General features: G+C 44.5%; 1 protein-coding gene across 4 annotated transcripts in view; it reads right to left on the bottom strand.

The window, feature by feature from the left end:
* Window positions 1-1,900: 1,900 nt before the first annotated feature.
* Window positions 1,901-16,807, bottom strand: part of GRIA1 (glutamate ionotropic receptor AMPA type subunit 1) — a 336,627-nt gene continuing 321,720 nt past the window's right edge. For all 4 annotated transcript variants that reach the window (XM_043913360.1, XM_043913359.1, XM_043913362.1 and 1 more), the window contains exons 15-16: window positions 13,572-13,706; window positions 1,901-4,753 (exon numbers count right to left, since the gene is read on the bottom strand). In XM_043913360.1, the coding sequence (XP_043769295.1) occupies window positions 4,553-4,753; window positions 13,572-13,706 (336 nt within the window). In that variant the 3' untranslated portion in view covers window positions 1,901-4,552. The remainder of the gene's footprint in view (window positions 4,754-13,571; window positions 13,707-16,807) is intronic.

The following is a 16,807-nucleotide window of genomic DNA, read 5'->3' as shown; positions in this document are numbered from 1 at the left end:
ACTGGGGTCAGGAAGATCCTCTGGAGGAGGAAATGGCAGCCTGCTCCAGTATTCTTGCCTAGGAAATACCATGAACAGAGGAACCTGGCCAGGCTACAGTCCATGGGGTTGCAAAAGAGTCAGACATGACTGAATAACTCAACAGTTGTAGCAGCAACAGGATAGGAATGGACCTCCATAGATATTTTTTCCTAGAGGGAACATTAGCATTTGGTGAGGAAGGAACTTGCCATCTTGTCTCTTATGAGGATAAGTTGATTTTGGACCCGATTTTAGTGATATTTATGCCCATTTTTATAGGGCCTTGTTGACCTCCTCTTAACATATATCAGAGTATTACTTAGCAGATAACCTGAACAGGGCTGCAGAGATGCAAAGATAAAGTAAGGAACATTAGAGGATATATATTTCAACTTTCACATCAGTGGCATCACCTCCAGGGGCTGTCTCATTCTACCATGGGGATACTTGGACCATTATGAACTCCTTCTTTAGTCCCACAACTGATCCTGGTCTTGTCCCCTCAAAAGCTAGCTCCACTTCCTCTGGACAGCCATGAGGATCTTTCTCCAGGCTGAACCAGCTATTCTGCAGGGGAGCCTGCTTTCCAGTCCCCTTTCAGCCTGCTTGCTACTCTTTAGCCTGAATATTGATATTTTAAAAGGGCCCAAAGTGACTCTTTCTCCTCTTTTCCTTTTGGGCTAATCCTGTCTGGATTAGTGATCTCTCATGCCTCAAGAGGATAGACTGACTCTCCGAAAGCTGTGGCCTGTGTACCTTGCACCATTCCATTTTCAGTTACTTTGGTATTAGAGGAAGGCAGAGGACTATTTGCCTGAGATTTTTCTGTTCACCCCTGATTTTCCTGTTCATATTATAAGCTGGTTAACAATGAGATGGGCAATGTAAAGTCTTTGGGTTCCTGGCAGAATCTTGGCTCTATCACTTACAAGACTGTGAGAGGGTTGTGATGTCTCTTTTAAGTCTGGGATTCCTCATTTCTTATGGGCCACTGTCATGCTTTAGAAGATACGAAGTGTGCTTAACATAGTGAGTACTCAGAGCATAGTAACCTGTGCTCTTACAGCCATTATGATCACTATCCCAACTATTTGATGGGAAGGTGACAGACCAGTTTTCTCCTTGTGGCAGCTAGTGCTAAGGGCTTCCTCATTCAGGAGCACCCTAGATGCTGGAGGTGACTGCGAGTGGGTCTGAACAGTGACTGAAACCTCATACAAGTCTGCTAAGTTCTTTCCCTTCCACCATCCCTTTTAAACCATGGTAGTCACTGCTTGAAATGCCACTGTTATTTTAGACCTCTGGCCCCTTCTAATGTGCAAAGTTCCCTAGGAAAGAAAACACTTGAAGCTGTTCTTAATCATTGGTATTTACATGTCAAAAAATGTCAGGTCCTTTACAGAGTCCATCTTGCTTGAGTGAAAGAATAGCTTTCAGGCAAGAAGAGGGGTCATGTGCCCTAAGGACCACAGTTGTCTTTTTATAAGACTGATCTGGATTTGGTTTTGGTTGTGACTCTGCACATCATAGGTGTATCTGGACTCCAGCTGGGGGAATGTCTAGAAGACATTCCGTGTGAACCTTCCAGTTCCCTAGAGGTGCTGTGACTACTGCAAGTTAAACCCTGCTCCTTACGCAGTTGGAACCATAACCCTTGAAAACCGATACCATTCTGTCTTTTTGTTGTTATTGTCTCATTTGGGTGAATAAACCACAGTGATCTAGTTCATCTGCAATGACTTTGTTTGAAGAACTGTTCATGAGTCAGGAGTATTGGTCACCATCGAAAATGCACTGAACTTAGGCTTAACAATAAGGAAATAACATAGTTTAGTGCTCTGGCTTCAGAAATGGCACAAACATGGAATGGACAAATATGAAAAGTAGATAATGGATCCACAGTGATTTAATTCTTGGTGATATTTTCATTTTATGCAAATACCAAAAGAAAAAAAAAACCTGTCTATTTGAAAGAAAAACAGGAACCAAGAAAAATATTTAGTGTTTGATCAAGCAAAAATCCTTTCACACATCTGCCAAGAGAGTTAAAACAAATAGAGATGTTAAATAAAAGGCCCAGGTACCAAAGAGCAAAATTTAATGAAAGCCAGAACTGTTTAGTATGGATTCCTGTTGAGAAAAATGTCAGTCTCCTTCAGTTTTCCCATTGCTCTATTTTTAAGAAAAGTGTAGTAAAAATACATAATACAAGTTAACTTTTTTCTTACTTTTGTTTTTCCCATCACCCCTCTGTCAATGAAAAACATCTGCTGGAGTCTTGGACCCCCACATAGCATACACACTCATTTCTAGCATAGCTGATCTGTTACTATCAGATCATGTTACTGGTGAACTCAGTGGCTGAAGAGGCATCTTACCAGGCCAAAGGCAAAATATTTTTGAAGCATGTTGATTGTAGAGGGTTATTTCGAACTCCTCTGAAATGCAGACTCCATAAGGGTGGGTCGTATCAGATTCTGCAGTGGTAGGCTAAGGGTTAGGGAAAATCTGGTGGGAGGGCAATGGATGGGCTGGGCAGTAGCAAAAAGTGACAGTCCTTCTCGGGGGTTCTGCTTCACATACCATGCCCACATGGATATATGAGAGACTGAACGACACTTGAGTTGAGAGGGCAAAGAGTTTGATTTTGGGATGGTTTTTTGCTATGGCTGATGAAAGGAGGATGGAAGAGACATACAGATGGTGGGGGTCCATGGAGAGAATCCACATATGAAGCCAGCCATGCTGCATCTACTTGGAGGTAGGCTCCAAAACCTTTAGTTTGTCCATTGCTAATGATAATCCCTAGCAGAGAAGAATGGATAGAAGTTGGGGGGGTGAGGGAAAAAGCCAGAATATGGTTTTCAGTAAAGGCTGATGACACATGGCACACTCTAGGTGATGAATCATGCACCTAGCAGAGAGGTGCTGGAGAGAAGGAAGCTGACTGCACCAGGAATGAGAGCTGGGATCTCCAAGAAAGCCATGTGCCAAGATCCCAACCAAAGTTGTAGTCAGCCTAGGCTTCTCTCCATGAACCCTGTCACTTCTCCAATCTTGTTTTAGTTTCACATTGTGGGCACAATCCAATGATTCTGGTCATTGGATCATAACATTCTCATTCTGTCTTAACCGGGGGAAGATTGGCCTCTTCAAGTTACAAGTTGGGATCAGGGATCTTAAGGTCTCCCAGTGTTGTTATCAACCTAATCCATCTCCCTGTCCTTCAAATCATTCAGCCTTGGGCATTTCACTTCCTAAAGATGACAGTTCATCTGACCACCTGGTAAAATAACACTCATACATGGACATAAAAACTCAAGTTCTCCAGGTCACTAAAACCCTAAACTTCACACTTGGTCTCTCAGTCTTAGGACAGGGCACACTATAGAAAGTTCTATTGCTTGTGGGCTTGGATGAAGCTTCCTCTTCCAAAGTTCTTCCATCAGCTTTTTTTTGTTTCTTCTCTTTTTTTGCATTTAGCTTGTATAACATTTCCCCCACATCAGAGGCTCCAAGGAGAAAGAGTCTACTCTACAATGGGGTTGCTGCAGAGGACTATCAAATGAAAAGTGAGAATCAGGGATGAGCGTTTTCTGGATGTCAGCTATTCCCAAGGCTCGACTTGGTTTAGGAGGTCAGTTGCCCTTCAGCCACCAGAATGCCATTGGGCTTGAGACTAGCAGAAGGACATACTCCTCAGGGCTGAGCATGATTCTGTGACAAAGCATACTGTTCCACCTAAGGCCTGTGAGATGGCTGTTACACATTCAAGGAAGCTTTATCTGCATCTCCAGCAATAACTTCATGAGTCTTCTTCTGACTGCATGTCTGCCTTTACAGCTTCTTTGCCACCCAGGGTCTGAGTTGCTTCACACGTGTTTTTAACTAAGTCAGTGCCTGGGCAGTGCCCTGTGTGGAGAGGCAACCCACTCCTCCAGCAATGTCGGTCTCCATCCATGGCTTGGGGCTGAGGTGTGGAGGGGATTTGGAGAGCTCCCATGATGAATTCATTTGAAGATTGCTGTTTTCCTTTTGCTTGCTTGTCAGGTGGAACAAATCTTGAATCTCGAATCTGAAAACTAAAGTGGGATGGGTAGGGAGTTGGGAGTAAGAAGGAAAAGGAAGGGATCTAACAGAACCTGCAAACCATGGATATTAGTAAGAAAAAAAAATAGTGCACACACTAAGACACATGAACAACTGAATTAAAAGAAAACAGTACAGTTTCCTCATTAGTGCTCCCGTGACACAGGCTCTACATGACAGGGTTATTCTCCCCTTATTGCCATATAATGTTATTTATCATCCTCGCTTAGCCAACGGAAAAGGGCAAAAGAACATCAAAAAAGGAGAAGGGGCCACAAAATGGTTTCTTGATTCTTCAGGAAAATCTGTTGACTCCTCCTCCTCGTGGTCCTGGTGGTTGGTGGCGGTTGTGTTTCGTTTTGTTGTTTTTGGCACTGAGGGGTATGGGATGGAACTGGGCGAGCCTGGGCATACTCCCCAAGGGGGTCTCCATCTGCTGCAGTTATAATCCGGTGGCACCCAAGGGCATCCCTGAACTGTGGCTCATGCAGGGGATCGACTGCATGGACTTGGGGAAGTCATGGCTGACCACCCGGCCGTTCTCTCCACTCCCGCCACCGCTGGCTCCTGCCCCACTGTTTCGAGGGAGCGTCGATGTCCGTATGGCTTCGTTGATGGATTGCTGTGGGATCAAACAGAAACCCTTTTCAGGAGGACCGGGGGTTCTTCCCCAGGTCCTTGGCAATGACAGGCAAGGAGAATGAGTCAACACTGGGCTTAAAATGTCACTCCAACTCTCCTCCCTACCCAGCTTGTTTCCTAATCTGTAATGCTAATCCTGACTTCCTGTGAACTCACAGAACTGTTACCTGGCTGTGGACTAGTCTGATTCCCTCTCTGGAGCTCATGTTCTCTAAGTTTAACGAGATGTGCTGAATTGGGTGATCTCTAAGATCCTTTACCTTCTGTGATTTCTAAAGGTACAATGGTTCCATGGTAGTATTGATGATAATAAATGTAGCAACGTGACCAAGTAGAAACGCCCTGGAAATGGGGTTTAGGAAACTTGGGTTTTAGTCCTGATCCTGACATCAACTTGCTATGTGACTTTGTGCATAGCTATTTCTCTAGACCTTTGAAATCGCCATGTTTGTCAAAGTGTATTAGAGAGAATGGTTCTTTCTATACTGCATGAAAAAATGAGTTGAAATGTTACACAAAATTGATGGTATATCATTGTTGGGTGAAACTTTAAAACTACTTATGATTACTTCTGGAAAAAAATGTCATCTTACCTCTAGCAGTGTGTGTTAAGAGAACATAGGGACTTGTTTGACTAATACGGTATGCATAATATAATGGAAAAGAAGCCTGTGCTAAAGAAAATGAAAATGAATTCCAAAGATCATTATCTGTCATCCACTTCCCATTAGCGCATATAACCTGTACTTCTACCCTGACACATCAGATTGGTGCTACTGATTTGTGAAAGATTATGATTTCTAGAATGTTGAAATTCTAAAGAATGTTAAAAGAGCTCCAATGATAACCCCAGGATGAGATGAGTTAGACAAAATGATCAAGACAAGAATCTGTGATTATAATCATATCCTATTAGACAAGAGGAAGTGTTCTTTTCTGCGTTCCTTTGGAGAATGAAATTTCATGACCAGAAATCCAAACCCTTTTCCTGTCACCTCCAACTTCTCGTTAAAAGATACCCATAGAAATTTTGAGGTAGGGCTTAGTTTCTTGATGAAAATCAACACAAAAATTTGTCTATGAGTTTAGAGGTTTCTTTCTGTAAGGCCAATCTATCCATCCTTCAAGACTCAATTTGTTCCTACCTCTTTGAAGTTGTCTTAGACTGCCCCAGCATGTCCTGCCCCCCATCCTCACCAGTTCTCTACATTATACACTTGCTTGCAATGATTCTGCTTTAGGTATGTAACTTCTGTCTTCTTTAAGAGAGCTAACTGTCTGTAGAAGGACAAGGGCTGTGTCTTCTCAATCCTTAGCTGCCTGCCAGCGAGCCCAGCATGTCGTTAGAGGCTCAGTAGATATCTTTGAATGTGTCTAAGAAAAGCCAAACACATAGGGCCAGTCTTAAAAAGTTGATGACGTCCCCCTTTGCATATTGACATGATTCAAGTGATCAGAGAAGTAAGTCAACCTCGTGTGGCCTCATGGACATAAACAGGGCAGTTTTGACCCAGTTGTTATTCTTTCTGCTACACTATGCTTTGGGAGGATCCTCTTATTACTGGTAATTCTGACAGTGTTTTAAAATAGTTTTCCTTTTAAAAAATTCCATGATTCAGACAGATCTGCCCCATATGATGCTCCACCCACACAGGTTCTGTCTTCTCTTCAAACTCCTGGACATAGTATATTTACATTCTGCCTGCACTGACGAGGAAGTGCGACCTGGAGAGCACTCTTCTAAGTCAAGGTCACATCAACACCTCTGTGCTGCTCTATGGGGGAAATGTAAAAAGAAATGTAAAAAGAAAACATGAGAAATTCATGGTGACTTGTTCTCACTTTTAAATTGTTGACAAGAACTTTTTATTTGTGTGTAGGGGCAGTGTGGAACCTTCTATGAGTTAGCTTGGGATGTCTATCTTCTATGAGTTTTCTCTGCTACACTCCTTTAATTAAAACAAAAAGTTTAAAGTTCACACAGATCACCCTGGGCTTTCTTTCTCAAAAGGTCTCACATATTTCCGTAATATCCCATAGAAGTCAGTGGTACTTGACATATTTATTTTAAAGGAGAAGGCTAGTGGCATAATCAGTATTGGTGCCTATGAGTCTGAGGTAACTGAGCCAGGCATGTAGCTAGAACTCTTCAAGTTCAAGTCATTCAGGATTGGTTTTTATGAAAGCTGAGGAGTTCTCTGAGGTCAGTGACTCCATTCTCCTGTTGGTGGTGGGGGTTACCTGCTTACTGGTTTCCTTTCTAATCTGAGGAGAAGGGATGAATAGAGTCAAAACGGGAGTGGAAAGCACTGCTAAAAACTACCATTTCACTAGTCCTCAAACTTGGCTGCAGGTTGTAGGGGTTTCAGAGGAAGAAACACTGATGTTTGAGACCTGCCTCAGGGATGCTGACTTAATAGGTGTGGTGTGTGGCGTGGACATCTAGAGTTTCAACCGCCCCCAGGTTATTCTAATATGCAAATAAGGTGAAAACATACTGGTCTTAGTTGATTTCACTTTATAGAGCAACTGAGGACTTGTCACTGACTCGCTTCAAGTTACAGTTATCTGTGACCTCGGGTCAAAGTGGACGACCCCCTGCCTGTGAGGCCTTCTCCCCCTGGTAGCTAACACATTGTAAGCTGATGTCATCTCTCCCCTTGCTTCTGGAAACTGTGGTTCTCCCCTGTCCATCCTTGACATGCCACCTGTTCTTCAAGTTCATCCTTATAAGTAGTTGTTTCTGAAACAGATACTCGGGGAGAAAAGGGTGAGTGAAAAGTCTAGCCTCAAAGTCCCAGAGTTGCTGCTTCAGAAACTCATTTATCTAACAGTGATGACACCCTAACTTTTCAGCTACTTGCTTTTCTAAGAAAAGTCTGCCCAGCCTCTGCACATCATAGAACACCCTAGTAAAGGCTCAGCCCTCGGTGATGCCTTCGAGTCAGAGGGGCCACCTGCTGTGGAGGACGCACCCCCCTCCCCTGCCGTACCCATGCCTGACCATGTACCTCAGCTGCTCATTAATTCCAGGGAAACATGCAAAGCCTTGATGGCTGTGGTTTCAACACAGCCCGTGTCAGCACAGCTACTACAATTATGAAAAGTCAGCACTCTCCTGGGGGTGGGAGAGGCTGGGAATTATTCTTTTGAGGGGGATCAATGCGGTAGATAATAAAGACCCTGGTTAGCCTTACTATCAGTTAAGGGCTCAGGTTTCTGTCTGTTTTCCCAAGCAGAGGAGAGCTACAGGGTGTCTGAGAGTTTATTCAATTTGGAGTATGTCTTGGATTTGAAATTTTTTTTTTACTAGTGTGACAGTTTCAGTTAAGCTGAAATGTTGGTGTTGCCTGAAGTCCCTCTCTGAGCGCCCAGCTCTTCCTTGCTCTCCTTTCTCATCAGTCTTCCTGTGCCCAATCTCCCTGGCCTTCCTCTTATGTCTGGGCAAGAGTTTTGGTCTTTGGGTCTGTGATACTTGTGCCTCCTTTGGTGACAACCATCGTCCCCTGGTTAACTCCTTCTCTGCTTCAAGTCTGTTCACCATCACTGTTTCAGGGAAGCCTCTTGTCCTGCCCCTGACCCCATCCCCTGATCAGGACTTGACTGCTGTGGGCATTTTTCTTCAAACACTCATTGAACATATATTACACATTTGCTTATTTTCTGTCAATTAAACTCTCAGTTTCCTGAGAGCAGAAACTGGCTTGCTCCTGACTGGATCCTGAGGGCTGAGTGATGCCTAGCAGGCAGTGGTGTTGCATACGTCTTTGTAGAAGGACTGCCTGCAGGGTGCCTTCCCTCTGTCCCTGTGACACTTCCTCTGTGTCCTGCTCACATAACATCAAAGGGGAGAGGGTCTCAGTAATGCGCAAGCCAAGGATCACGTCCCACGGATGGCCTAAACAACTAGATCAGACAAACCTAAGGATAAGGACTGCCTCTTATTTGTCTGTGCACTGTGGGTGGGGTTTTGATGGGACCTAGTAGGTGATAAAAATTATCTGTTGCCCTGTGGTTGGGGTGGAGAAAGAAATTGATGAGAAGTGACTTGGCTGGTACCAAGAACCCAGGCTTTGCAGAAGCCACGTTGGAGATCTCATTCCTGTTCCACCAGCTCTGAGTTTGTTGGAAAAACTACTTAACTTCTCTGACCCCCTATTTCTTCATCTGTAGAACTGCAAGCACAGGGTTAATGAAAATGTATATTAAGCACTTTGAATAGAGAAGTTACTAAAAAGGTATTTTTCCTTTTTCCCCTCCCTTTCTTCTTTCTTTCTCCTTTCCTTCTTTCCCTTTCCTGCACCCTCTTCTTCCCTTTCCTCTGTTTTTCATGCAGGGTGGGGAAGGGCTCCATAACCACTGTTGAGAAATAGGAGGCTGATTGTGAACTAGGTTTAGGGGCTCAAAGTCTCAAGGGTTGGCCACGTACTGTAGTTAAGGGAGGAAATAAGAAGGAAGGTTCTTGCCAAAGGCCTTGGATACTGTCAGTGCAGTCCTCTGTGTGAAGGTGGAGGCTGAACTTTTGAAAAGAGTTAATCTGCCTTTGGAGCAGGCAAAGTACAGAATGATAGAGAGAACTACAAAGCAGCAAAGTCTGAGAGGCAAGCAGAATTTGTTCACTTATCTCCTTTGGATAAGAGAGGGGTTGATGGAGCTCTGAAAATTAAGGACTGGGTTGACACTTAAGGCCCATAAAGGCATCTTTTCTGCAGGTAGAATATTAAAAATTCTATTAGGAGTCTCATTGTGTTGGGAAGAAGTTATGCCAACCAGTGGAATTAACTATAGAAGATTGTGATGGAACAGCTTGCATTAATGATTCTAAGAGATCCTGATGTTGGCTCCTGAGAAATTTGATATCTTCCTTAGAAAGGGAAGGGGGAGAATGTCTCCCAGAAGTTATGGTATGACTCAGTTGACTTTCTTAAGGATTCTTGTCTTTACTTGGATGTTGTGGCTTCAGTGGTGAAGGTCAATATTATACAGGTTTAAGAGGATCTTTGTTGTTAGCCACCCTGGTACCGCCACCTGGCACTGACCATGATTAGTAGGATATGGTCATCCCATAGGAAGGGCTGGAAGCCCAGTCCTGCTTGGGCATGTCTGGTTTTATCAGATCTCATGATGGAGCCAAAAGGACATCAGGTGATGTGTGTGCTTCCTGGCTGGGTGGTTTTGATGGTTGTGTTTGCTTCATCTGAGAGCAGCTCCTTCCATTGCCTCACCTTGTCCTCCAGGAGATTTTCACTGGATACAATCCCACATTAATCTAACTAACGCTTACCCTATATGTGTGGGATGTCCAAAGAGAAATCAGATACAGCTTCTTACCTTAGGAAACTCACAATCTCTATGGCTTAAAAAACCCTAGGACATGTTAGTAGGGGCTATGACATGAAAGTCTTAAGGAGGCTGTAGCTGGCCACTAATAATATAATTCTAGTTAATAATATAATTCTTTATAATAATATAATTCTAGTAATTATTATTTACTTAGGGCTTACTATGGCCCAGGAATTTTGCAGAGCCTTTATACCCACTTTTTCATATAATCCACAACAATTTTTATAAGGTGTATATTGGGTTGGCCAAAGGTTTGTTTAGGTTTTCCATATGATGTTACCAAAAAACCCAGATGAACTTTTTGGCTAACCCAATGTTACCACTAGCCCCATTTTATGAAAAGGAGGATCAGAGAGCTATTGAAACTTGTTCAGGATGATTCAGTTAATGTGCAGAGCAGGTAATATTTGTGCTCAGACATTCAGTCTCCAGAGCCTTGCTGCACTATGTTTGAGGGGAGTTCCCTCAGTGAGCACCAGGCCAATCCTGGGACCCTGGTTTCGGTTATGGCCCATGGGGAAGGTTTTGGGGGGTTGTGGATGGAGGAGAGTGAAAAAGTTGGCTTAAAGCTCAGCATTCAAAAAACTAAAATCATGGCATCTGGTCCCATCACTTCATGGGAAATAGATGGGGAAACAGTAGAAACAGTGTCAGACTTTATTTTTCTGGGCTCCCAAATCACTGCAGATCGTGATTGCAGCCATGAAATTAAAAGACGCTTACTCCTTGGAAGGAAAGTTATGACCAACCTAGATAGCATATTTAAAAGCAAAGGCATTACTTTGCCAAAAAAGGTCCATCTAGTCAAGGCTATGGTTTTTCCAGTAGTCGTGTATGGATGTGAGAGTTGGACTGTGAAGAAAGCTGAGTGTCGAAGAATTGATGCTTTTGAACTGTGGTGTTGGAGAAGACTCTTGAGAGTCCCTTGGACTGCAAGGAGATCCAACTAGTCCATCCTAAAGGAGATCAGCCCTGAGTGTTCATTGGAAAAACTGATGTTGAAGCTGAAACTCTAATACTTTGGCCATCTGATGCGAAGATCTGACTCATTGGAAAAGACCCTGATGCTGGGAAAGATTGGGGGTGGGAGGAGAAGGGGACGACAGAGGATGAGATGGCTGGATGGCATCACTGACTTGATGGACTTGGGTTTGAGTAAACTCCGGGAGTTGGTGATGGACAGGGAGGCCTGGCGTGCTGCGATTCATGGGGTCGCAAAGAGTCGGACACGACTGAGCGACTGAACTTACTGACTGACGGAAATGTTGTGCTAACCTAGGTCTTCTCCTGTTCCACTTACTCCCTCTGGAGTAACCCTTCCGCACTTTTGATGGGTAAGATAAGAGTTTTTAGGCTTATGCTTTGAATGGGGTAGGCAAAGACAGCTCTTCAGGTTCCAGGAGACCTTGTTGTGTCCAGCCAAGCTCCTTGGAGGTCTACACTGAGTTTAGAATCTGAGATCCGTACTTTTGCTGTGCTTTGTCCTTTCTGAGAGGACCTGAACTTGGATGAACTGGTCAAGGGTGGGATGGAGGTGTTCCTAGGTCCCTGACCAAGTACCATTACACTACCATCCCTTAATTACTCCATGCTATATATCTTGGGAAGTTGACTTTGGGGTTTCCCTAGTGACTCAGATGGTAAAGAATCTGCCTGCAATGCAGGAGACCTGGGTTCAATCCCTGAGTTGGGAGGATCCCCTGGAGAAGAGAATGTCTTCCCACTCTAGTATTCTTGCCTGGACAGAGGAGCCTGGAAGGCTATAGTGCATGGGGTCTCAAAGAGCTGGATGCAACTGAGCAACTAATTATGGGAAGGAAGACAGAGAGGGATTGGCTTGCATCAAGACACATGGGTGGGTGCACGTGGAAGGCATGAGGTGGGTGGCTGGAGTATGGAGCATGTAAGGAGAGCAGATTGCCTGGGGAGGGGAAAGTAGGCTAGAACTATGATGTGGAAATGTTGAATGCCAGGACAGAAGGCCCTCCGCTCTCGACTCCCACTCCCTGTGTACAGAACTGAGTACACAGTTTCCAAACAGGGGAAGCAAATGTCCAGCCATGTCTTCTCCAGGAGGGACCTGGAGGTATATGTAGGGTGGCAGAGAGATATAGGGTGCCTAAGGCAGGAAGAGGGTTGGTAGAAGGCTATGGCTGTGGTCCAACAGTGGGTATGCTGAGTCTGGGAGTGATTGCATGTTGAAAAAAGGACTTCTTAGGGCACATTCTGGGAGAGAAAATTCTATCAATGAGTCCTGCTAGTCTACGCAAGTCAAAGTAACAGCCTAGGGTACATTGCTCAGAATGACTGTGCTTCTTGCCACTTCTGTTGGTTTGAATTACACTTGTCCTTCCTCTTAATTTCTGGTTCTTCCTGGAAGCCTTCTCTATTTTCTCCCTCCTATATATCCCTATAGGTCTTCCTATCTATGCCATAGTTTGGGTCCCTGAGTAGATTTTCTTTGTTAAAACTGCTGAAAGTTACAGATAGTGTCTTAGTTCTCTCTGCCTCCTCATGATGTCTTGCTTATGGTGTTGCTCACATGAATAACATTTTCTTCCCCAAATATTTTCTTATTGAAGCTAAATGATGACAAGTGAGGGGCCTTGATGGTCATTTAGTCCAGACTCCCATTGGATACTTTGAATCTATACATTTGTCAGGAATTATTCATCCTCTACAGGTATGCCTCTAGTGATGGGCTGTGTGTTACTGGCAAAAATCCATCCCATTTTGGGATAGCTCTGAAAGAAAAGTAGATCTCACTTACTGTGTTCACATCTGTTCTCCATAACTTTTAGTCATTAGTTCTTGTTGTATACTTTGGGACTCCACAAAACTGATCTGTTTTCTTTCACTCCCAAGAATTCTTCATGTTTTTACAGGCAGCTCTCATAACTTCCATATTTCTTCTCTTTTTGAGTTACCTGCCTTCACTATATTTGATGTGGTTTGGGGTCATCAGTTAATGTGCTTACCATTCTCTGGGCATGATCCTCTCTGCCAAAGTCCATCTTACAGTGTGATGGCCAAGAATAGACCTACCTCACCCAGCATGGCAAAATCATCCACCTTGCAGAGGGAAGATGCCCCCTCTGCTGTTTTGGAGCTACACTTCAGTTAACATGACACCAGAGAGTCACTACCAGGAGCGACCGTGAGGCAGTCACTCTTGCCTCACACTGCCTTGAGTGTTCACTCAACCCCTAACTTTTCATCTCACCACCCATCAGTGGCTGATGCATTTGTTTTCTCAGGCCTTGTATTTATCCTGACACATGCCCACATCTTCCTTCCTCTCTCACCGCTGCCTCTTGCCCTGCCGCCTTCCTCATAACCTAACTCTCTATCAGCCCCTGCCTAGGACTGACCTCCACCTCCCATCATTTCCCACCCTTTCTAGCAAAAGGGACTCCCAGGAAACCCAGCTGTATCACAGAACAGGTTAGGAAAAAGGCCTGGGAAGACGATGCCACCTTCATCCGCTTGGATTCGCTACGCGATTTGTAGCAGAACTCAATTAAGGCAACCAGCATGGCGAGTCCAAGTCCTCCGATCAGGATGTAGAACACGCCCGCCACATTGCTGAGGCTGAGAGCACTCGTCTTGTCCTAGGAAGAGGAGGAGGGAGAGGGGAGGGGGGAGAGTCCAGTGAGCCAGGGGGCTAGAGACTAACCAAGCAGCAGCATTTTAACACACATACACTCAACCCCATCACCCTCTTTAACATTCATAATAGTTGGAAAGGCTTTGTATATATTGACAGAGTTTTCAACATTCCCCAGAAAAACAATGTGTGCCTGTGTGTATTCATGTATGTGTGTGTGTGACAATTCTCTGAGCATCCCTGATTATATTTAGTTGATAATTAGATTTCCCATCCTCCCCAGTGCCTGCTTTAGGGTGGGGGATGCCACAAGAAGTCGGGGCAGTTTCCACCAAGATCTGTACCCCTGAGCTTACCCCATTCTTTCAGGAAACTGTGTCCCTTCCTTTTCAGCTGAATTCCTGCCCCCCACCCCCTCAGTTGCTCAGCAACACACTGGCCTTGCTTATTGTTTATGCCTGTGAGCATTTTTCTGCGAGTTGGTACCTAAAGTGAACTTTCTCCTAGATGTGCATTTGATTTCAATTTAATAAGACAGTTATTGTATGTATAATAAAGATCAACCAATGTATACCTTTAACTTACTGTGCTGAGTCCCAATGAAGGGAAAAAGAAAACTGGGGGGCTTGGAATAGAAAAAAGGCACTGAGGTAGAAAAATGGCTCCATTAAACCCTAATAATTATGCTTAATTGGAGTCATTTTTCTCATGGAGGTGCTTGCTGAAAAACACCGTAGGCAGATTCAGATAGCTGAATTTAGAAATCTCTGTTGCCTGGGCTAAAGATCTTGCACTACTTCTGAATGGGCAGGATCAGGGAGCAGGGTGCTTAATTCCTAGGGTCCTGGGGACAAGCGTCCATGTCCAGTAGGAAGTGGACAGAACTCATTTCATGGAGCCTGAGAAACAACTTCAGTTTATGAGACCATCCCTGAATTCTGTCACTTCCAATGAGATTCACGAGTTGGGGACTGAGGGACAGCATCCTCCCAGGTGGTGAAAACAACCAAACAAAACTTCTCGTTATGGGGGAAGGTAATGACTTGGGGAGATTGACTGTGTTAGTAGCTCAGTCATGTCCAGCTCTTGCAACCCCATGGACTGTAGCCCACCAGGCTCCTTTGTCCATGGGATTCTCCAGGCAAGAATACTGGAGTGGGGTGCCATTCCCTTCTCCTGGGGATCTTCCCAACCTAGGGATTCAACCCGGGACTCCTGTATTGCAGCAGATTCTGTACCATTTGAGCCACCAGGGAAGCTGACTTGGGGAGAGGGGGATCAATTAAATTCTTGACTTAGGCAAGAAAACATCTTTAGATCTTGGAAGCGTACTCATCCCCAGATGCCATGGCGGCTTGAACATCTTGGTTGATATTGTTTGCTCAGGTTCAGATTTCTCATCGAATTAAAATGAAATGCACGCCTCCGCTGGCACTGGCGCACAGCCGTGGTTGGTTGGTGGCACTAGGTAGGATAAAGCTTTTATCTATCTCTGGGTGTTCTTTTTCAGGTGGGGATGTTGCAAAAGGTGAGCTGTCATGCCCTAGGGACTGCTCTGAATCTGGGTATGTGGAAAGGGGTCAGCAATTGACCAAGTCAGTGGCCTCTGCCCCAGTTCTACTTGGTGCATTGTACAGAATTCAGCTCAGCTGAGCTTGGGGACCACAGCTGGCAAATAGCAGCCTCCCTTCTCTCTCTAGAAGCCGCCTTGGCTGGCAGAGCTGTTGGATTATCTAAAGCATATTTCTCTGGTGGCTTCCTGTATTGCTAAAGCAGATGGTTCTTGAATATGGGTTACACTTGGCAAGGTGTAGCCTGGCTTTGGAAGTGGTGGAAATGATTATTGAGAGGGGTAGAATTTCTCCTGTTCTGGTATCATGGCCTGACAAGGGAAATATGCAAAAATGAGTTTGATGCTTGGTTCAAGAGTTGGCTGAACAAGTAAATTCTCACTTGGCTTGATTTTTCAGAATGCTCAAAATGTCTCCCCGTTTGGTGTTTGTGAGTTCTGTAGTTCCCCTGGGAAGTAAGTCTTTAGTTTTTGGAGGACTTATGATTTATAGAAGTTCCTATAAAACTCTCCTGTGTGGGCTAGCCTGGGGTGTGCTGGGGAGGCACATTACTATATTATCAGCTCACATCTTGGAAGAGAGTGGTTGACAGTGAAGCTCAGATGGAGTGGATGGGGAACTGGCCTGGGGGGAGGTGGTAGACAAGAAGGCTAGGAGGAAAAGACTGAGTCCTATTGACTTCATCAGTTGATCAGCCTTTCAGTAGCTGAAGTACATCTTGCCTCCTGGTTTCCAAGGCTGTTTTTGTTTCCTTCTTTATAGTCTTTTCAAGTTCACTTTGGTTGTAGATTATCTTCAAGGATAAGGGAGTGGTGGGCACCTTTTTTTGTTACTATCTTCGAAAAAGTCATAAGCAGCCATCTTCCTCCCTGACTATAGAAGGTGCAGTGTCCATTTGTGATATATCATTGAAGGAAGTAGGGTCAGATCTTCATATGGAAGTGGGGATAGGAGGCATATTCTGTGTATCTGCAGAAGGAGGAAGGTCCAGTGGCTGAGTCTTTATATCTGGAGGTAGGGAGCATCCTTCACTTCTGAAGGAGGTCTCTGGTCCATGGGGATGGCAGTGTATGTTGGTGAGGGGACATATGCCATACAAACCAAACCAAGAGGGCAGTCAGATGGTATGGGCACTGCCACCTCTCGCAGGACACACTGCTACAGATCCTTCATTACATCGACACAATCCTGGGAAGACCTCTGGAATCAAGGGAGCACCTGAGTCACCAGCAGTATCAGAAAGAAAACTTAGATGAAGCATTACCATCTAAATTTGGCACAGTGAGATAGGGTGTATAATGAAGGTCTGATGGGTGTTGGTGTCTTCTTGGCTCGCATAGTTGAGGAGTTTACATTTAGGCAAGGTTTCTAATTTCCCTTAGGTGTGCCACTGACTTTTTGATAGCACCAAATTTAGTTCTTTTGAGGAGACCCAAGCCATAATTTTCCATCAAGTTGCCATTACTGACTCTCTTTGACTCCCTCTGTTGGAATATGATGGGGTATCCTGGGCAGAAACAAAACTTCCTGTTAT

The sequence above is a fragment of the Cervus elaphus genome, chromosome 9, assembly GCF_910594005.1.
Source record: "Cervus elaphus chromosome 9, mCerEla1.1, whole genome shotgun sequence".
In the NCBI taxonomy this organism is placed as follows: domain Eukaryota; kingdom Metazoa; phylum Chordata; class Mammalia; order Artiodactyla; family Cervidae; genus Cervus; species Cervus elaphus.
Note: the sequence above shows the minus strand (reverse complement) of the source record. Positions and strands in the feature narration are given on the sequence as shown.